Genomic DNA, 22,867 nt, shown 5'->3' with positions numbered 1-22,867 from the left:
CAGCCGCCACGCGGGTGGCTTTGCGCTGCGCGTTGGGGTCCTCGCTCCGCAGCAGCGCCTCCCAGGCTTCAAAACTATTTATTTCTTCCTTAGCCCCTGGTGTGCTAAGACATTCCCAAGTAATGTGGTTTAGTGTAGCCCTTTCCCCACAGTCGATACATTTTTCGTCACCTGGGTTCTTAGCAATTTTGACTGGCGATATGTATACCCCTGCTTGGATCCTCCTCCAGATATACGCCTCTTTGTGAGTAAGGGATACGTCTGGAGGAGGGTATATTCTTCTTCCTAATTTGTAACCATCCGTAATTTCCTTGTACGTGATTGGGGCATCCTTAAGATTTGTGCAGACCGGTTGCTCCGCTGCTGCCCGGATGTAGGTTACTCGGGCTAGCAGGTGAACGGCCTCGTTACCAGCTATTTCTTCATGTGCTGGTATCCAGAATAGTGCAGCAGACCTATGTTTTGGCATGCTTTCCAGAATGCGTTTGGCTTCCCAAGAGACCAAGCCCTTACTAAAATTTCTGACAGTGGATTTACTGTCGCAATGAATGTACCCTGCATTAGATCTGCCAGGGCGAGCGTTGGCTGGAGGGAAGATGACGTCACCAGAGCGGATCATTCTCGTTGGCTGGAGGGAAGATGACGTCATCAGGCCGGGAGTGCTGTCACTTCCGGTAAGGCATCAACAGCTTCCATGCTATATCGCATGGCCAACACGTAAGCTGATGAGGTGTCTCTGTGAAATTTTTAAAAATAAGTTTATTATTAGACAGTTTTAGCTGTGCGTACGCAAGTGCTTGCGTACGCAAAGAGCTACGGCGCTGCGTGCGTTACGCTGTCCGCTCCAAAGTATAGCTTTAGCTGACCGTGCCGTAGCGTCCCTCAGGCGCACGTGGCGCCATCTAGTGACAAGAAGTCAAACCACATCAACGCTCGGTTGAAGAAAATTTCATCCGTGATTACTGATAACTACTGTGAGTGCATTGGGAGCCTTTTTTGTTCCAAGAAGAAAAACTATGCAAACCGAAGAAAATGCAAGATCTGGCTAAAAGTTAGCAAACTGCTTCGCCAGGTGTCGTTGCTACGAGGAAAACACACTGAATATAGTTAGGCCTAGGAACTTGAAGATCGCCAAATTATCTGAAAAACAGGGGCTAGTTATCGCTTATACCGCTACGTGTGGGCAAGAATAGGCGAAATAAAAGCGAACCGCTACCATTTGAGCGAGCTACTGCGCCGGAGAATCCAGCGGCGACATGTATTTATTCCGAAGCGGGCGAGCAGGGCGCCGCCATCTTGTCAAAGTTAGCGTACGCAAGCCACGCAAGCGCCGCAACGCAAACTCCGCTGGCTAGCGTACGCAAGGCTACCGTACGTAAGACGCAAGGCTTGCGCTTGCGTTCTGCGCATGCGCACTACCGTCCCCGCAAACTCCTCGCGTACGCTAACTCTTTGAGTACGCACAGCTAAAACTGTCTATTAAGGTGATAATGAAGAAGAAAGAAAGCACAATGAATCCCAGAGGTGTATAGTTGTAGGTCTAGAGCGTGCATCAGGAAGACGTACATTCAAAAAGGCCCCGGAGGTCACTGCCATCGTGTCTCTGAAGTCTGGTTAGGTCGTTCGCACTCATGTACAGTGCCAACGGTAAGTTCGCCCGTGTCGATGTTGACGTCGCGTGTCTGCCGTTACAGGCCAGCCGCCGCTGCCTCTTGGCTGGCGGTGGTTCCGAAGCAGGCGTCCATGTCGAACTGCGGCACCTGGTCCTGCGGCACAGGCAGCTCGTACGGCCGGCACGGCAGGGGTTCGCTCCAGAAGAACCCGTGCAGCAGGGCCTGTCACGGAGCAGCCAATGACATCGCTCCCTTTTGAAGAGCAACTTACTTTGCGTAACGATGGAAGACAGGCGGTGCACATTAAAAAGCCAGCGTTTTATATAACAGAAGCTCGAAGGGAGAATGAAGATGACAAAGCGAGCGTGACGACTGCGATGCAGAATCCCTCACTTAAATTTGTACTTATGCAGATGTGGGTTCGCTGCAACAAATCTTTGCGTATCACGTGGGCAAGTTGAAACAACAGATCATTTTCTCCTCTCTTGCCGGCGGTTCACAGTTCAGAGAAAACAGTATTTGGAGGTCCCTCTTTCGAGGTTAGGACTCCCTCTGTCTTTTCCAGTTATTCTTTCGTTCAGTGCGAGCGCAAAGGGATTCCCGTTAAGCAGTGTCTGCGGCTACCTTCATGATTACATAAGTGCAACTGATCGATTACCTTGTTAGCTGTATACAAAATTTTGTCGCATGTCCAAACATGCTCGATTCTATTCCTGGTAATTCATATTTCTTTAATTCATTTCACTGTTCCAATTCTTATATTGACTTAGTCTTCTCACGCCTATTTTTCCCCGCGCAAATTCCTCATCGGGATTATCTACTGAACCTTGGCCAATCCCCCTGCGTGGGTATGTGCCACGCTTACTAAGGAGAAGAAGAAGAAGACGACTGTGCGAGCCGCATGAATGTAGGAGCGGATTTAAGGGTGCGTTCCCCCACGGGCTGGAAATTCTACATATAATAATAATAATAATAATAATAATAATAATAATAATAATAATAATAATAATAATAATAATAATAATAATAATAATAATAATAATAATAATAATTGGCTTTTGGGGAAGGAAATGGCGCAGTATCTGTCTCATATATCGTTGGACACCTGAACCGCGCCGTAAGGGAAGGGATAAAGGAGGGAGTGAAAACAGAAAGGAAGGAAGAGGGGCCGTAGTGGAGGGCTTCGGAATAATTTCGACCACCTGGGGATCTTTAACGTGCACTGACATCGCACAGCACACGGGCGCTCTAGCGTTTTTAGAACGCATTTTTTTTGACAAAGAAAGCCCAAGAAATGCATGGTCCCAAGCAGCATATGTAATTGTCCCAATATTGTAAATTGATGGTTTCACATCGGTCCTTTGTTGGGCCAGCCTTTGCCAATACATTTACAATATTTAGCCAATTACCTGCGTTGCTTGGGGTAAATGGGACCGCCACCTCCGAGAGTGACCCATAAATCCGCCCCTGTTCATATGAATGCGAGCAACTCTGTATGCAACGGCGGCAGCTGCAGTTTTCTAAACGATTGTTCTTTACTGCCACCATACACATAGCGTAATCCTGTAGTGGAGTTGCGTATTAAGGAACTGCAGTTGGATCGTCATTTTCAGCGCAGTTAATTAGCAGATACGCGGACAGTGCTTTTTTTTTTTGAGACCGAAAGAAAGATTATTGTCAACATGCATTCATATCGCCTTTCATGTACTATCCAGCAGACGAAGGAAACCTGATAGGTGGCTTCGAATGTGTCGGATGTTTACCAGATATATGCTATCGCATTCACGGCGCGACTTGCAGCGAAGCAGACGAAAGGATGAGCTAACATCCTATCCCTCGTGTTGTGTGTACTGCTGTCGCAACATTCATATCTTTTTAAGATATACCCATACTCGCCTGGGAGCAAGCGATCCGCCTCTCCGGATCGTAGCACACAAATGCCCTGACGAGGTCCCTGGCTTGCTTGCTGACGTCGGGTAGAAGCGTCCGCCAGGGCACACCGCCGCTCTCCGAGAAGCTGATCTTGTGGTAGTCCGGCAGGTCCTTCAGTCCCTGTTTGGACGACGAAGTCACGTGGCAACAACGGAGCAGGTATCAACACTTCGCAGAACAGTGCGTCCCAAACTTCCGACTTGCTCTTACTCCCCGACTGTTAGGTCCCTGTTAAACCACGCTGTTAAGCCGACTGTTAGACTACATTTACAAGTCATATGATATCGTCGTATCATCAGCCATGCAGACATCTTTGTGCGGCATTACTTCGCAGGTGGTGCAGGACATACCACGCGTGGAAAACAGACGCAAGCTTTGGCATATTTAATATTTTCACATTTGTGCCAGCTGATAGCTTTATACCCGGCAAAGAAACGACAGATTTGTTGAGCCACAGCGGATCAACAAATTTGGGCCGTTTCTCGCGCCGCAGAGAGCGAAGAGCGACGTCCATCAAATCGCGTCACTCCGTGGCGCAAGTGTCACGTGACAATCTTTGCCCGCCTGCGCTGCACTCCTCGCCCCCCCCCCCCCCCTTCCCGCTGCTGCAGCGAGGGCGGGCTACATGCCTCTCTCCTTACGGTGTTTACACGCCTCTTAATAATTAAGAAGCCTAACACCAATAGTTAAAGAGTTCACTGTTCAATATTAGTTAACGAATCTCCTAGTTAACCCGTTTTAGCTGTATTCTGGCGCACTACACCGCTGACAGTGCTATGCAAATAAAAGCGCTCTTCTAACTAAAAATGCCTATTTTAAAAATTGCTGACAGACTTAGGCGAAATACTTTGTATAACCTGCCTACCTCATTTTGGTGGGCGGGGCGCAGCTTGAATTTCTAAACATGAACTATGACGGCCCAGGATACAGACTTTGTGCTTCGCTGACACTGTGGTACTAACGGTAATCACCAGGCCGATGCGGCTGCGCTTTCTGCTCACAACGACGGACTTCCAGTGAGGATCCCAATATCAAGACCTGACGCTCCGTGTGGGCTTCGCCCTTTGGCGCTAGAGCTCACACTTTCAGCGTGGAACACGGGAGAGTTTTGCAACCTCCGCCTCAAGGCACTGGACCCTGGACTGCGCCTTCGTCTTCCACGTAACTTAGCACGTCGCGACGCTGCATTGTTATGCCGTTTATGGATCGGCGTTGCTTTTACCAACCACTATGCTTTCCGGATGGGGATGGCCGACAGCCCTGCCTGTGAAAGCTGCGGTTGTGAGGAGACCGTCGCTCATCTTCTCTGTGAGTGCCCTGCATTTGCGAGCGCAAGACATACACTGTGTTGTGCCCTGGACCGCCTCGATCCTCGCCCATTAACAGAGCAAAAGATCCTCGGTCCGTGGCCACAGCAGTCGACTGCCCTCAAGGCATACAAGGCACTCTTTGCCTACTTGAGAGCGACTGGATTGAGTGACAAATTGTGACCTCGTGTGTGTGTGTGTGTGTTATGCCTTTTTCCCCTTCTCTCTTCCTCCTTTTAGTCCCCTAATCCCTCTTCCCCCAAAGCAGGGTAGCCAACCGGAACCCCTTTCTGGTTAACATCCCTGCCTTTCCCTCCTCCTCTTTATCTATCTTTAAAATTCGCTTCAGATCCGCCAAGCTCACTCCTTCAAACGCGCGTTAAAATTGAGTGTCCTTGTTATTCTCGCTTGTTACTCTGAAGCTGAGCGGAAAGTTGGGCTTGTTGGTATGGATTCATTGCGGATACAGTAGAACAAAAAAATATAAAACAAGACATAAAGGAATAGACACACAAGACAAGTGCTCCGGTACTCACCGGCCAGACCTGTTCATTCGGTGTGCCCAGGGCCTTGATGACGAGGCACAGTTGCTCGATGTCGCTTTCACCCTGAAAGGAAATCGGGAAAACTGGTTTTTGAAGGAATAAAAAAAATTACTGTAATGAAAGAGAGAGGCCTTTCCGGACTCACGCGAAAGAGGGGAGACCCGTTTAGCATCTCGGCGAAGACACAGCCAATGGCCCTGCAAGAATTAATTAATTAATTAATTAATTCGGCTCACTCTTGCAACAGCATGAGCACACCTTGCTATAAGGAACACGTAACTTGGCGGATCCTTTGACACGATCGATGTCTGTGTGTAAATGTCGGTTTTGCTGCAGTGATCACAGTCGACATTTTATTAATATTAATAATTGGTTTTTGAGGAAAGCAAATGGCGCCGTATCTGTCCATATATCGTTGGACACCTGAACCGCGCCGTAAGGGAAGGGATAAAGGAGGGAGTGAAAGAAGAAAGGAAGAAAGAGGTGCCGTAGTGGAGGGCTCCGGAATAATTTCGACCACCTGGGGATATTTAACGTGCGCTGACATCGCACAGCACACGGGCGCCTTAGCGTTTTTCCTCCATAAAAACGCAGCCGCCGCGGTCGGGTTCGAACCCGGGAACTCCGGATCAGTAGTCGAGCGCCCTAACCACTGAGCCACCGCGGCAATTTTTTGGTTTGAGAAGAAGGCGACACAAGGAACAAAGAACGACAAGACCCTGAACTGCCACCTTAAAGGGTCTGCCCGTTCCCGTAAGGCTGCCATCGTTACAGTGCATGTTCTTCGTTGCTGACATCACGCTTTCCTCTTCAAACAGTCCTTCCTCAAATGTCCGTGAAATTGCGTCCGACACTACAGCCTCGGATTGTGGCTCTTGAATTTTTTCAATCAAATCAAATCAAAATTTATTCGCCTGTATGCGTACATATTCATACATTCTGATCTGCCTAAGCACATTTTGCTTGTTGGCTGATCAGGCGGCAGGTGGAGTAGTAACTCTGTATGAATAGATTTCTTTTCTAAACAGTCATGCTAACACAGAGAAAAAAGTCTGAACACAAAATAGCACATATGAAAGAACTCAAGCTATACACAAGGCAATACGTTTGCACACCAATTTCTTATGACCTTCATCATCCTACGCTTGTTATTAGCAATACATAGATCATCGGGAATTTTATTAAATACAGCTGGTACATAATAATTGCACATCTTTTTACCATAGTTTGTATAAACCCGTGGCTTAACAAAGCGTTCCGTTTTTCTCAAGGTGACATCTTTTTTTTTTACGGGAGTCTTATATTCATTTGAATAATAATAATAACGCGTTAACACAACAAAGTGGAAGAGTTCACGAATGTGAAGGATGCCTAACTCATCGCATTTCCCTTTCATGTCAACCGAGTGTAGTCTGGTGGCGTAAGATATAGTGTTCACTTTTCTTTTTAGGATAACATGTAATGCTTCTTTCTTGTATTCGGAGCAGTTACCATATACGGTAATGCCGTACTTTAAAACAGGTTCTACTAATGCTGTATAGATCAATCGTCTAAGATGAGACGGAGATTTGCCACGAAGGTGATACATCATAGCCGCAATGGCCCTTATCTTTCTAGAGAGGTAGACGATGTCGTCGCTCCATGCGAGGTGTTGGTCAAAGTGGATGCCCAGATAGAGAACTTAACCTGCAACGCGCTAGCTTGGCCGAACCGAAGCAAGAGGCTTTAACCGGAGAACGATTTCCTGCATTTCCCTCAGCGGAGGCCCTTCAGCCAATGACGTCGACCGGTTGACGTGGGGTTGCGGTTAACCCTCTCAATCCGTGGTTAATTTCCTCGATTGTCGAAACCGCATGTACTTTGGAGCCATATGTATAGCCAAAATTTGTTGGGGCCACAGCGCCGAGAGTAACCGCGTTTTAGATATTCTATATAATAACTGATACGGATGTCACTTATATACGATGGACTACACGCCTTTTAGTAATTAAGGAGCCTAACAGTAACGGTCAAAAAGACAACTATTCAATATTAGCGCGTCTTAGCTGTATTCTGATGTACTGTACTTACACCTCTGACAACGCTATACAGTATGCCGGAAAAAAAAGCGCTGTTATAACTAAAAAAATGGCAGTTGCATTAACTTGGCTAACCCTGGAATTCAGCGAAAAGCTTCTGCACACATGGTTACTTATCACGTGGCTTCACATCACCCCATTGGATGGTCTTAAAGTCGAAAGGTCAACCCAAAGGTCACCCAACGTCAAAGGTTAACTAAAGGTCATGGGTCAAAGTCAGGGGTCAAGGGTTCGACACCATAACTGTGCCACATGTGGTCATACACGGCTATCCTTGGTTGGGCTGAAGGTCGTTCAAGGTCGTTGTACTGCCTACCCGAAGACTGCTTCACCTAGCGCTGTGAAGCTTTTCGCTTCAAAAGCCTACTTTTAAAAATTGTGGAAAATCTTAGATGAAACGTCCTGTATAAATGAGAGCGTTCTCCTGCTTCCGCTGTAAATTCTAAACACAAGCGCCTCAGCCACCGCGCTACAGCGACATGTATACTTCCCAGCAATGGTTTTAGCTGCCATCATGCATCAGATACTGAAGCCCTGTACACTGAGTGGCCACTCAATCTGGAGGAAGGAGGAGCTGCTTGTCTGTTTGCTGCCTTATTATACGTACAGGGTGTGTCAAAAGTTCCCAGACCACTGGGTCTGCGTTTCAGCAGTATATTCTGGTACTATAATTAACACTTTCCTTACCACGCCTATATTCAAATCGTTTAATTTGAACATACCCAGCAATTCTGGACAAAAGCATTTTTGAGCGGAAAACCGTTTATGAACGCAATTTTTTATACAGTGTCAGATTTCACTACAACAATCAATATATCATCAGATTACGCGACGGCAGTCTTGTATTTTTTTTTCCTATTCACGTTTTTGCTATACCGTCAAAAGCGTTCCCATTGGTTTTGTATGGCAGTCTTAACTGTTCAATGCGATCGATGGAAACACTTTAAAAGAAAGATTTTGCTACGTATCACAATAACGAACCATTGCCTTCAATGTTTCTATAACAGTGTCTTACAATTTTCCAATTTTCAAAGTGTTTGTTCGAGGAAGCTGGACTTGAACGGCATGAATTAAGCAGCTCACCCTTCGCGATGCGAGCTGCTCCTGCACAAGTGACGCCACTAAATATGCTGCAAAAGTACTGTACTTTAGGTTTCAGACTCGCATTTTTCCTCAGCTGGCCGTGCGAGGGAATATTTAAATGTAAACTTCTCGCGAAACCTAGGCCGCCGCGGTGGCTGAGTGGTTATGGCGCTGGGCTCCTGACCCGAAAGACGCGGGTTCGATCCTGGCCGCGGCGGTCGGATTTCGATGGAGGCGAAATTCTACAGGCCCGTGTACTGTGCGATGTCAGTGCACGTTAAAGAACCCCAGGTGGTCGAAATTATCCGGAGCCCTTCACTACGGCGTCCCTCATAGCCCGAGTCGCTTTGGGACGTTAAACCCCCATAAACCATTCTCGCGAAACCTGCGGCGAGCTTGGCGTCCAACTCGGCATCCTCGCCTCGCACCGACCCTCCTCAGCACTGTAAGTGAAAGCTTGGATCATTATTTGTCTGAAATGACCAAACGCCCAGCTCGAAATTCTGTTCAGCAAACACGGTGTTCGAACCCGACCGCGGCGGCTGCGTTTTGACGGAGGAAAAACGCTAAGGCGCCCGTGTGCTGTGCGATGTCAGTGCACGTTAAAGATCCCCAGGTGGTCGAAATTATTCCGGAGCCCTCCACTACGGCACTTCCTTTCTTCTTTCACCCCCTCCTTTATCCCTTCCCTTACGGCGCGGTTCAGGTGTCCAACGATATATGAGACATATACTGCGCCACTTCCTTTCCCCAAAAACCAATTATTATTATTATTAACGCGGAGAGAATATCGACGGCCGTGCGTCCAGTGTTGTCACACACGCTGCAGATTTCTCGCAGAAATCTACCAGATCGGAGGCCACGAAATGGGAAAGTATAATAAATAATAATAATTGTTTTTTTGGGGAAAGGAAATGGCGCAGTATCTCTCTCACATATCGTTGGACACCTGAACCGCGCCGTAAGGGAAGGGATAAGGAGGGAGTGAACGAAAAAAGGAAAGAAGAGGTGCCGTAGTGGAGGGCTCCGGAATAATTTCGACCACCTGGGGATCTTTAACGTGCACTGACATTGCACAGCACACGGGCTCCTGAGCGTTTTGCCTCCATAAAAACGCAGCCGCCGCGGTCGGGTACGAACCCGGGAGCTCCGGATCAGTAGCCGAGCGCCCTAACCACTGAGCCACCGCGGCGGGTAAATTGGAAAGTTTAAAAAAAGTGTTCAAAAGTTTAAAAAATTTGAAACTGAAATGGGAAAGTTTAAAATTCGTTTTTTCGGAAACAAAACATCAACCCCGGTGCGAAATTTGTCATAAAATGTCAGAAAAAATGCGTAGAACATTAAAATTTTCGGCTAAATCAAAGGAGGCAGAAAAAAAAATGTCCGAGTTGTCACCAAACGTGGAAAGCACAGCGCTTACAAGCATTTTTTAGTCAGTCTATAGACTATCCATAGACTTCTGCCTATAAAATCTATACACTCCCTATAGACAAACCCTAAAGAACAGTATATAGGCAATACACATACTATAGACAGTGTACAGATAATCTATAGATTTATGGTCATACACTTTTAGTACTTTAGTCTATGAACAGTCTATGGGCTATAAATAAAGAAAAATATCTATAGGAAGGCAATATAGTCTATGAGAAGTCTATAGATTGTCTATTGACCATTTCTATAAGGGCGCGCATGCCAGTGTCGTTTCTCTTCTTTATAGTCCGTGTTTTTGAGCACCGCGTGTTCTCCACAGTTGACTATGGCTGCGTTCCAATACTCCCAAGTAGACGGCTACTTAGACGTCTAGCCGGACAGCCGCCATCTTGGGACGCGTTCCATTTCTCGGCGAAGCAGTCTCATAAGACTGCTTCGCCGAAGTCCACATCGATGCAGGCTAACTTGCTGTCTAAAGATGGCGGAGCTGATGTACGCGGATGAGCGAGTCGGGCTCTTGCGGGCGTCGGACTGTACACGGAGTATAGGAAAGGAAAAACGTGAGTCATTACATTATGTTATTTGGTACGCAAACTAGTGGCTAATTAATCTTCGTGGACGTGCGATTCCTAGCAGTGAATCACGCAGGAGAAAATCGTGCAGTTGAGAGTTTTGCTACAGCAGCGGACGCTGTAGGTCTGTTTACGTGATCCGGCATCTGACGATGCCGGATCTTAATTAGCACCTTGATTTTAGAGAATACTGGTCGCTGTCGTTGGTTTCCTCGACGGGCGTTAAGACGGCTGGCGTGACGGTTAACAAATGTGTTTTTCTGTTGCTGTATTAGTTGCATCAACTCTTTCGCGTGCATTCCTTTTTATCTCTACACTCTCAGAACAAATACACCGGCATGTTGCGAATTGATTTTAGTCTTTGCAGGATTAAAGATCGCTGCTGTATTTAGGTCTCTCGCTGTCTCCGAGTGCCACGTACGGCAGACAGCAGCTTTAATGTCACGTATGTGTTTTCCTGTTGCAGTGTATATTAGCCGTATCGCATTTCGCGCATATTGATTACAGTCTTTCGTATTCTTTCTTATGTCTACAGGACCGTCTGGACGAGCACGTTCGAGGAGCATGTACAGTTTAGCATCAATAATAAAAGAATAATCGCATATCTCTTTAGCGTCGTTATCGGAGAGCGGCCCCGTCTGCTACAAGTAGACTGACCGATAGGCACATCCACCAGTCCGGTTTACGCGCAAAGTCATTGCAGAAGAAATGTGTAAACTTGTTGAAAACACGTTTTTAACTACCGTTATTGCTCAGTTTGTGAAAAATAGTAGTACAACTGTTCATAAGCTTTAGTTTCATTATTATGCCGCGAGGCGGCGTGAGCAGTAGACAAGTTCCAATACATGGACATGTAGACTGCTTCCTAGACGTCACACTAGACGTCTTGTTAGACGTCTAGAGTATTGGAACGCAGCCTACGTAACAACTGGCTCAACACCAGCCATACTTTCCGCATTCTACCGTGCAACAAATAACCCAACACCCAGCTTTAATACACTTCGTACTACGACGAGCCCCAGTACCGAATCACGTCGCACGAAAACGTCATGTCAACATTGACCGACATGGCACACCGTGAACAGCTACCGTGATCCGCTTCCGTGGGCACCACTGCATACGCGCTGATTGGTCGCGACGCGCAGGCGCGCACACATCTGACGGGCACGTGGCGCCATCTGGCGCCCACAGGGCGTTCTGCGCACGCGCAGTGGCGCCTCGAGGAAGCAGATCACGCTATGCTATAACCGCTATAACTCTACTGTTTTGTAGACCGCGCCCGTCCACTTGGACTTCGAGAGACGGCTAGACAGCCTACACTTCCGCGTGCTGCGAAAGCCAGCGGGACACCATGCAACCTGAGCGACGTATACAGCTGCGGTGCCCACACGTACTTACGTAAGATGGGAGCGGGATGGTAGCGGCTGCTTTGCTATCCATTGTGAGCGCGCCTCCGGGGGTGACTGGCCCGCACCCCTGCGGTCTTTCCCGCAACCTCTCCCGCGCGGCCGAGGTCCGTCCTCGGAGCGTTCCGCGCGGAACGACCTTTACGCACCTACAGCAGAAGGCCATTTCGTGTGCCCGTTTACAAAAGGGCAGTGAGAGCACTGTCATGCTGCTGAACAGCAGCTTTTCTGTTATTCCCCGTTAACGCGTGAGGGCGTGGAATCTTTGTTTAAATTTGGACGCGATGAACGCGATGCGTTGAACCAACTTCTGAAGGGCGCGTAGCCAATGCTTTTTAAATGCGACAGTGCTCAACTCCAGTGAATTCGAGTTGAGGACATTCAAGCTGCTCACAGTAGCTTGAACCTCAACTTCCACCATTTTTTTCGTAAATGAAAATACGATACAATACAATACAAGCCAAAATAATACAATACAAGCGCAACGCAAGGACAACGCAGCGAGCTATGCAAGGAAAAATGATAGGTGTAACGTTAAGAGACCGGAAGCGGGCAGAGTGAGGGAACAAACGCGGGCTAATGACATCCTAGTCGAGATCATTAGGAATAAATGGGCTTATTGGGCAGGTCATGTGATGCGAAGGCAAGATAATTAACCGCTGGTCTTTAAGGGTAACGGAGTGGATTCCAAGAGAAGGCAAACAGCAGGAGGCGGCAGAATGTTAGGTGGGCGGATGAGATTTAGAAGTTTGCGGGAATAAGGTGACCGCGGTTGGCAAAGGACAGGGCTAATTGGAGAGACATGGTAGAGGCCTTTGGCCTGCAGTGGTTGTAGTCAGGCTGATGATGACGATGATGACAAGAGCAAGCCCAGGAGCTCACGTTGAAACGATTTGGTAGTTAGGGAGCGATTGGACACATCGGGGATTCGGACGCGCTCTATAATTAAGGCTCTACAATACGCAGGGCAACCCGTCGTTGTTTTGAAGCCCGGGCAGGTTGCAGAGAATTTTCTTCTCATAGCCGCTATGCTGCTGCTGCCCAATGCGGCTCGATCGCCTGGCGTCTGCTTTCTCCGCTGCTGAAGGCGTCGCGGAAATCGAGCATATTTCTATATGATCGTGAGGTGGGGTTCACAATAAAGCCGTGACGAGAGTAGCATCTTGGTTACAGCGCTGGTCAGTTCCGAAGCGCCCTCAGCTGTGGCATCGATGTGAAACCGGCTAGGCTTAGAGACCGCTATAAGGCAGCCAAGGAGCAGATAGCGCATTTCGTCACTCGGCGCATACCCGCCGCGGTGGCTCAGTGGTTAGGGCGCTCGACTACTGGTCCGGAGTTCCCGGGTTCGAACCCGACCGCGGCGGCTGCGTTTTTATGGAGGAAAAACGCTAAGGCGCCCGTGTGCTGTGCGATGTCAGTGCACGCTAAAGATCCCCAGGTGGTCGAAATTATTCCGGAGCCCTCCACTACGGCATCTCTCTGTTCCTTTCTTCTTTCACTCCCTCCTTTATCCCTTCCCTTACGGCGCGGTTCAGGTGTCCAACGATATATGAGACAGATACTGCGCCATTTCCTTTCCCTAAAAACCAATTATTATTATTATTGTTACTCGGCGCACCCGCGAGCGGCGTCGTTGCCGAAAGCTCGGCTCACTCGCTGATTGGTTCAGCGGTTTGCGACTCGCAGTCGCGCGGCTGCAACATGGAGCAGCGAGTGACTGGCCCGCGACTGTCGCTTTTCGACCAACGCGACCGTTTGCGACTGTCGCTTTTCGACCAAAACAGTCGCGCGACCTCTGCGACTCTCGAGAGAAACAATTTAATGATAAGCGGAGATTTTTTGCGGGCGCGAAAAATTCGCTGACATGCTACTCTGCGTGGAGAAGGGATTTGGGGATAGAAAGACGGAAGGAGGTAGGCGCGCAGCATTATCAAGTACCGAAGTAAGAGAATGAAAACTGTAATGAAAAGAATAAAAAAATAAATTGGCACTGAGTTTTAGCAGGGGTGCATCAACGAGTAGATATTAAGCGGTGAAATTCAAAGTCCTACAAAGGGGATGCATGTAGACTGCATAATGGTGAGATTTACAGAGATATTAAAGCTGGTCGAGTAGACCAACGTCTTCTAAATATTTCTAAATAAGTACAAAATCTAAATAAGTGAGAGTGAGTGATCACTTGGCGTAGGTCCTTAATCTGTAACGCAGGCCAGGAGCCAAAGATATTGCCGAAGAAATCAATGAAATCAATCCCCCGCGGTCTTACCCGTGCAGAGGAGGTTGCGCTTAGGAGGATCCGGGCCGGGGTTACCCTTACACCAGCCATCACTGGGAAGTGGCCTCAGTATCGAGAATTGTTTCCTCGGCCACGGTGTCCGATATGTAAACACGGGGACATTGAGGCCGACATTCATCACTTACTGTGGGACTGCCCAGCTCTCAAGCCTATAAGGATCCGGCACCTGATGGTAGCAGGTCTTTCACCAAGCAACCCTGCTTCATACATTGCCTGGACGCAAGGACCATCCCATCGTTCTCTACTGGACTTCATGAAATCAGCTAACCTTTTTCCATTCATTTAATCTCTACTACATCATTCATCACACATTCACCCATCATTGATGCCCTGAGGCTATAAATTTCGCTTTAAAAAGAATCAATGAGGGAATGACAAGCATTCTCAGAGTGCGATATGTCAAAAAAAAAAAAAACGATTATTGATTTTTTTGCCTTCGTTTAGAGGCACCAAGACTAACTTTAAAAAAAATTTCAGTTCTCTCTACAGACAAAAACGATATGAGAGGAAAAGGCAAGACTTCATTAATGATGCAGTCAACTATATATGTTTTAAGACTCGTGCTTTCACTATACCGATAATCTCTATTCTTGACACAGAAGTAAAATTTGGCCCTTAAATCCGAACCTCGTGTTTCTAATAAATTGCTTCTACCACTACGATACGGTGGCTGAACACGCAACTGGCAAAGTGAACGCCACATGCGTTTCGAAACGATGAAAAGAGTCGCTGTCCAAATTTTTAATCCTGCTTCTTTTTTGTTTGCCTTGTAAACGTTTTCACTTTTGCACCCTTATTTTAACCTCCGAGTAACGACCTTGTTACATCTATTTTTCTCTCGTGAAGCTTCAGAGCTTTATTATATATCGTCACCGTACACCGCTACTGGCTGCCAACAGCAACCGCGCATGCGTTGGCATAGCGACTGCTAAGCCTCTCTCTTATCTTTACACTTTTAATGGCGTTCCTTATTCGTACCCTTGCTTGTTCTTCACATATCGAACCGTTGCGGAGATCGCTTCATTATTTACCGGCCGCAGCAGCAGCTAGGACATCCATTTCTGCCTAAAAGACAGCCCCGCGCACCGCGCGACTGCAGTTTCTCGAATTTCTTGTCTGTCTTAATTTTTTCCCCCTCTTCGTTTTTTTCTTGCCCGTTTTCTTTTCCTCCTCTTTCTTTTCTTTTATTTTTTAAGTCCAGCGCCAGGCGGCGCTCTCAGCGCCGCCACGCTACACCGGAAACTGAATATCGATTTTAGAGCGCGCGCACCTCCTCAGCCCTCCCTCGATTCCCGTTGAAATTAAAAAGGAAGAAAGAAAGAAATGAACTCAAGTAAAGACACGCAGAGAGAGAGAGAGGTGTCCTCCTTGCCACAGATCAATGCCTGGCCCATAACGTTGCGCTCCGTACAGCAGCTCCGGCGCCCGGTACCACCTGCGCACCGGGAGACGAGGGATCAAGCGTCACGTTCGAGCACCTCCTTACGCGTAACGCACACCTTCTGTATAGCTGAAGTTAAAGGGGGGGGGGGGGGGGGGCAATGGACTGACGAGGGTACGTGTAATGGCGGTAATGGGAAGAAATGGAAGGCCCTGTTAGAGGCGTTTCCTTCACCCACAACCACCTGGAATCACTGGAACTCTATGTCTATATATGTCTCTTTGAAACAGGTGGGCCACACTTTGAGCGAAAAATAGGTATATAATTATAATTGTTTTTTTGGGGAAAGGAAATGGCGCAGTATCTGTCTCATATATCATTGGACACCTGAACCGCGCCATAAGGGAAGGGGAAAGGAGGGAGTGAAAGAAGAAAGGAAGAAAGAGGTGCCGTAGTGGAGGGCTCCGGGATAATTTCGACCACCTGGGGATCTTTAACGTGCACTGACATCGCACAGCACACGGGCGCCTTAGCGTTTTTCCTCCATAAAAACGCAGCCGCCGCGGTCGGGAAAAATAGGTAAGACAGGACAAAAAAAAAAAGGCGGCGGCTGCTGTCTTTACGGAGGCAAAACGCTAAGGCGCCCGTGTGCTGTGCGATGTCAGTGCACGTTAAAGATCACCAGGTGGTCTAAATTATTCCGGAGCCCTCCACTACGGCACCTCTCTCTTCCTTTCTTCTTTCACTCCCTCCTTTATCCCTTCCCTTACGGCGCGGTTCAGGTGTCCGCCGATATATGAGACAGATACTGCGCCATTTCCTTTCCACAAAAACCAATTATTATTATTATTATTATTATTACAGGACTCCGCATTTAGTAGTCGCGACGAAGCGTTAGTTTTTTTATGAAAGCTGACTATGGCTGCTGCCCCCTTAGAGTAACTGTCGCTCTTTGAAGGACTATATGATTGTCCTGGGAAAATATTTGGAGTCGTTGTAATTTAAAGGCGCCAAAAACCACACAAGAGAAGAGAACGGGACAGAGCGCCACTCACAACTGTTTTTTTTTTTTTTACAGAAACCTGTGTGCACACATATATGCAGTCAGCCAGCGCCTGCACAAGGAACACATTCACACGTCATTCGTACGTGATAAGCATCGCTCAAAAAGCTTTTCTGCCTTATACAAAGATATCGATGTTTCGCTGATGTACAGACTGCTTTTCTTATTGATATAGAACGCCTCAATCGATCAGTTCTCTGGCTTTCATACTGCTACTCCTGGCAAGAATCCGGGTTTAGTGCTCAGAGGGACTAAACCACGCATCCATCCCTTTTAGTCCTTTCTGGCACAGAGCATGATCCGTAAGGCAAATGATAATAGAGGGAGTGAAAGAAGGGAGAGAGAGAGAGAGAGTCTCCATAGTGAAAGGCCAGCTTCGGAATCAAATTCGACCACCAGTCCATCTTTCAAAGTGCGCAGACATCGCACAGCACTCAGACGTCTCATGCATTTCGACTTCATCAAAACGCGTTCGCGACTGCAGGTATTCAGTCTCGCGGCTTCGTGCGCAGCAGCCGAACGCCAGAACCACTGAGTCCCCTTGGCAGTACTTAATGCGCAGAGCAGGTGTTCGGTGGTCTTTGATGGCAACAGAGGACCGTGCAGATCGAAGCCCAAGTAGAGATGAGATTAGAGAAATCTGCTGGGTATAGGATGAATGCGGCTGGCCCAAAACAAGGTTTATGGGGGTTTAACTTCCCAAAGCGACTCAGGCTATGAGGGACGCCGTAGTGAAGGGCTCCGGAAATTTCGACCACCTGGGGTTCTTTAACGTGCACTGACATCGCACAGTACACGGGCCTCTAGAATTTCGCCTCCATCGAAATTTGATCGCCACGACCGGGATCGAACCCGCGTCTTTCGTGCCAGAACGCCATAACCACTGAGCCACCGCGGCGGCTAGGCCCAAAACAAGGCTAAATAGGGATACGTGGGAGAGGCGTCATTGCAATAGTATTAAATGCCTCATTGGGGAAAAAAGTGTGTCGTCGGTCATAAAATTCGCCCTTTGGCTGGAGAAAGGTGACGTCACCAGACCGGAAGTGATGTAAGGTAGTTGCAGCCGTCCTTTCGAATTTTTTGCTTGTTTTAGTTTGGGGGGTTTTAACGTCCCAAAGCGACTCAGGCTACGGGGGACGCCGTAGTGAAGGGCTCCGGAAATTTCGACCACCTGGGGTTCTTTAGCGTGCACTAACGTCGCACAATACGCGGGCCTCTAGCATTTCGCCTCCATCGAAATTCGACCTCCGCGGCCGGGATCGAACCCGCGTCTTTCGGATCAATAGCCGAGTACCATATCCACTGAGCCACCGCGGCGGCGAAATTTTTGCCTTGCAGTCGAGTTTACCAGGCTAACGATGAGGTTTCTGCTGTTGAGAGGAATGAATGGTGATATATGCCTAGCTATATGCTAGTGTATTTTGCTACAGGGGCGCTTGCAGTAGTAAATCGAAAGTCCTAGTAAATCGAATGCCCTATAGTAAAGCGAATGCCTCGACGTGCAGGTTGATATATTACGCCGGAATGCCACAACGCGAATCTCATCCCACGTGTCAACTGACAGCACCGCCATGTGCGAGGAGGGCTGATAGCGTATTCGTTTTTGACGAAGGCAGCCCATTATACTTTTCGACTTTCCGGGTTCGCTGCGGAAACATTGCCTTCACACTGAGGCTCGTGCGAGTGATCTAGAGCACTTGTTGCTTGGATTTTCCTTTTTTTGTTACTGGTGTTCGGAGAAAGTGTAAAGTGTGCCTTTGTTGTCGCGAATATTCCGGTGTTATCAAGGGATCTTAATTCTCGATTACAATCTTGCCGCGATGTCCACTCGTGGACCGTGTGCAAAAACGGATGGCCCACACTGCAGCTTCAGATGCCGAGTACACCGCGGCGCTCTGCACACCCGGGCTTGATGTCTGGATTGTTAGACACCTATAGCATTCCGTGTACCATGCTACCGTTACCGGAGTATACACTCTAAACAGAAATACACCTATATGGGAGTAATTTAAATAACTTCCTTCGTACCTAAGCACATTTGTCATTGTAATTCATCTTTTTTTGTTGATTCCGACCCTTATGTAGAGTACCCTCACGAGGGGTCCTCAAGGAAATAAAATGAAACGAATGTCAAGCAAATATGGCAACGCATAATAAGGGTACGTTTGTCGTTATGGGGAACCTGCGCTGCCAAGGTGGCACTGCAATTGTTCCATTCGGTGACTCAAAACTGTTTTTGTCAGCCGCTTGGGTCGCTGCAAACGCGAGAACACATTCTGCGCGATTAGGTACCCGCGTTTGGCTGACAGCATTCATTGCCTAGCTTCTCTCGGCGTAGCCCAGATAGCTGACGCACGGCACGTGCGCCTTCGACAGAGCACGGAGGCTCACGCCAATAAGCGCCTGAAGGTGGCGCGGAAAATTACTAATAATGCTACCCAAAACTGCTTGCTCTTCTCGCTAGGCGGTGTGTTATGGCGCTTCAATCGGCACCGCGAACTTCAGCGCAAGTTCCCCATAACTGTGAGCGGTGAGGAATGCAGCACCCACTTAGCAACACGCTTACAATTGTCCTTTTAACAGCTCCCTACGCTTATAGTCTCAATATTGCAGAAAACTCAAAATGTGCCCCGGGTCTGACGATACCAAATCGAACTCGCCATGTAGGCGGAGGGCTCGATTCGGCATCCTCCCCTGACGCTTGCTCGTCCTGACGACGTTACCCTTTCTTTCCTTGGTATTCACTCTCCCATAAAAAAAAAACGACTATTTTGCATTGCATGGCCCACCGTGATGCATATGGCTAGCGACCTCGGGACCGAAGCAGCGCCACAGAGGCCTGGCAAAACGAAAAAAAAAAACGCCTATCTGCTTCTCGAAGTCGATTAATTGCACGTTAAGAACCCCCAGGTGGTCGAAATTAATCCGAAGCTCTCCAAAAGGGCGTCCCTCATAGACCCCAGGCACAGCTTCGGAAGGTTAAACCTAAACGAAAAGAAACTCAAAGCGTCAGGACTCGTGTTCTCGGCCATAATGCCGTCAACGAGGGTCGGAAATCTCGGCTTACCTGGTGGCAACGCAAGAGCTGTGCTCCCGGTCGCGTGTGTCGAGACAGGCGAGCCCGAAGTCGGCCAGCTTCAAGATGCCTTCACTGTTCACCAGCACGTTGGTTGGCTTCAGGTCCTGCATATAATTAGCAAGTAAGAGCCTAAAAACAACAGTCAGTCAAACCTATCAGTCTGTGGCCCCCTTCCTGAAAAGGTTAATGACGCTCTAAAAAAATTGCATGCACGCTGTTATGTATCATCCTTATCATTTATCCCCTTTTATGGTTTTGTCATGGCACAATCATGAGGCAGACGCAGCCTGGGAATGTTAAGCGCTCCCTCGGAGCCCTTTTTCCTCCTCATATCCATCGTCTACAGTCAGTGACACAGCGCTTGACTAACGAGGGCCGCCCGCAGTCACACTTGATGAAGGAACCGATTAGGCTTAGAAACGTGCGTTATTTCATTTTTGCTTGGCGTCCTTGTCTCAGCTGGATTAAATTCCTTTCCCAACCAGACAGGCTTCTGTCGAATGTTTTCTTTCGAACCGATGTGTTCCTGGAAAAGAAAATAGGAGTGATTCGATAAGCAGCCTTTCGTGACTGGACACCGAATGTCCTTTCTCGCGCTGAACCGCGCTTACCGCCGTTGTCCACCCTCCTCACACCTCTGATAAGCACCTCCTTCCGTGCGCCTGTTGGGCGCGCGCAGTGGCCCTACCGGGCTGCACGCTTATTTATTTATTGATACTGTCAGCCGTAAGGCCGTTACAGGGTGGATGCATACAACTTAAGAAGTACACACAGCCACAAGTACAAAATTTATACAACTATATGAAATCATCTTGCCAGCAGATAAAACCACAAGTGCGTCAAATGGGTAAGTGTTCATAATAATACGCTCGGTTTCAGACCACCGAGGATCGGAACCGCAGGTAAAGAACATAATGAATGACAGTAATGGCAAATGGTTTCTACAGGCTTAAATAACGGGACAGATAAGTTTCAAACTGGTGTAGATTGTCTGCTTGTAAAATGTCCTGAGGCAAGGAATTCTATTCAGCTATGGTTCTATGAAGAAGGAGTATTTAAAGGAATTGATTCGGGCCGTCATGGGTGTAACCTGATCTTTATGAGAAGATCTCACAGCTCTAGAGGAACGCTGTTTCAAGTAGATGCTTGTGTTCAAGTTGAAGTGGTTATTATATAACAGATGAAACATCTTTAGCCTGGCAACCTTCCTTCGCTTTGAAAGTCTTACGTAAGGCAGGTATACCGGAGACGTATACCGGTTTACCGAACCCTCTTGCACATGCGCGGTAGCATCGGGGGAGGGGGGGGGGGGGGGGGTCAGGGGAGACACCGCGTGCGCAGGAGGGGTCCGGTAAAGTCTCCCCTAGTACGTCTCCGGTATGCTAAAAACGCCTTGATATCTCTATTGGTCAGGCGGGATTAGCCTTACAGTCGCGCCGCCCGAGACACTGATTTGGTGATTGACGCCGTGCGCGGATCGCAGTGGAGGATGAAAGACGGTGATAGTGAAGGAAGCGCTAGGAGGAACGCGGAGGAGGAGAGCGCGGTAGCGTGAAGGGATCTGCGGCGGCGACCTGCTAAGAGATGGCGCCACTGTAGCGCGCGCCGTTTTATATCTTCTCCCTTTCTGCATGGTGTATTTCCTCCTTGAACGCCCTACCCTACGCAGAGCAGCACTTCTGGAGTTTTTTTCGGCTTTATTCCTCAAACTACGTCGAAGTGTCACGGGATACCACGACCCTGTAAATCCGCATTCACAGCTAGAGCGAAGTGTACCGGTTATAGCGAAAATAAAATGTTTCCGCTGCCCCATGTGCTCCACTGTACTGCCAGGTCGCCCGTACCCTGTGCAGAATTCCCATGGCGTGACAGTGGTCCAGACCGCATAGCAGCATACGCATGCAGCACTTGACATGCGACTCGGTCAGTGGACGCTCAGGGTTGTGAATCAGCGTGGAGAGGTTGCAACAGAGCAACTCCAAGATCAGCAGGACGCCACTACTGCTGGCGACCACTTCAAGCAGCATGACCACCTGCAGGTTTCCAGTAATTAGAGAAATAAAAATCACTGGGTGCTGTGAGCCAAGTCGCAGACCATCTTTTGTACTGCACATGCACGCAATGTAGCGCTTTGTTTTGCTCGACACGCGACTGTTCATGCACTGTGATATTGAGTAATACCCATCTGTCCGTGCAAAAAAAATGAACTTGCATAAATTAACGATATTATACCTTGCCAGTTGCGAAATACATTTCTTGAAGTTTGCAGCTGAAGAAGGCAGAGGTCGGCGATAAGCAGAATTTGGGGATTATATTGAAAAAAAAAAAAACTGCCGAGATATATACGTACGTTTTCGTGCTCCAAATGCTGTATGGCCTTGATTTCCCTAGATGCGCACAGGCAACAAATGAATGCAGTAGGTCAAATGGAGATGTATGAGGATTGCAGAGACACAAGTGCACGGGGCACGTACTACCTGAGGGTTGCGCACGGCAGGCTGTTGTCAGCAGCTCTGTGCGGAATTTTCTTCACGGCCACAACCCTTCCAGTCAAAGAACATTGCGCCTTTAAAACCACGCCGTGCGCGCCTTCACCAATCCATCCGAGCGCTTTGTAATTCTCCATAGTTCATTCACCGCAGGAGCGCTCATACGCCTTCGAGTGAGAATACATGTTGTGTACACGGCGTTGCTATGGCAGTGGAAAGCGCGCGTTTCATTTTGAACGAAGCGGGTCTGCCACCTCAGCTAGAACCTTCGATTTGAGGTGCTATACGACGACGTTTTAATTGACATTGAAAAAAAAATCGAATGTATATTAAGTTTCCACGACTGTTTTCGCCATTTGCGCTTAAAAACCAGATTTGTGGTGCTCATACAAGAAGTTCTCAAGGCCGTGCATCGTGTTGCAATGAAGCGAATTCTCTGCGCAAGTTGCCGCTTTGCAGATTTATTTCAGCGTCGCGAACGAAATCCAGCGACAATGAACCTGCACAACCGAAGCTTCGTTCATAGCGCACACCCCATTACTTTTTAGCACCCGCCTCTCTGTTGCCTACCACGCTGCTACGGTGCAGT

General features: G+C 48.2%; 1 protein-coding gene across 1 annotated transcript; it reads right to left on the bottom strand.

The window, feature by feature from the left end:
- Positions 1-1,498: 1,498 nt before the first annotated feature.
- Positions 1,499-22,415, bottom strand: LOC144135438 (cyclin-dependent kinase 20-like). Its single transcript, XM_077668104.1, has 9 exons — positions 22,267-22,415; positions 22,140-22,176; positions 21,634-21,822; positions 19,778-19,893; positions 15,639-15,701; positions 5,543-5,594; positions 5,389-5,460; positions 3,510-3,665; positions 1,499-1,835 (listed from the first exon to the last, which is right to left on the bottom strand). Exons 1-9 carry the CDS (start codon positions 22,413-22,415, stop codon positions 1,689-1,691), a joined length of 981 nt encoding a protein of 326 aa, XP_077524230.1. The 3' UTR covers positions 1,499-1,688.
- Positions 22,416-22,867: the final 452 nt, after the last annotated feature.

This window comes from Amblyomma americanum, chromosome 5 (genome assembly GCF_052857255.1).
Source record: "Amblyomma americanum isolate KBUSLIRL-KWMA chromosome 5, ASM5285725v1, whole genome shotgun sequence".
In the NCBI taxonomy this organism is placed as follows: Eukaryota; Metazoa; Arthropoda; class Arachnida; order Ixodida; family Ixodidae; genus Amblyomma; species Amblyomma americanum.
This window is presented reverse-complemented; position numbering and strand designations above follow the sequence as displayed.

What these genes read in the sequence shown, in the direction of transcription:
- LOC144135438 (XM_077668104.1), bottom strand. Translation starts at nt 22,415, where the DNA reads ATGGAGAATTACAAAGCGCTCGGATGGATTGGTGAAGGCGCGCACGGC. An exon ending in CCATGGGAATTCTGCACAGG is followed by an intron (nt 19,894 to 21,633) that starts GTACGGGCGACC and finishes AATTATATGCAG; the next exon opens with GACCTGAAGCCAACCAACGT. An exon ending in CGAATGAACAGGTCTGGCCG is followed by an intron (nt 3,666 to 5,388) that starts GTGAGTACCGGA and finishes TCGTCCAAACAG; the next exon opens with GGACTGAAGGACCTGCCGGA.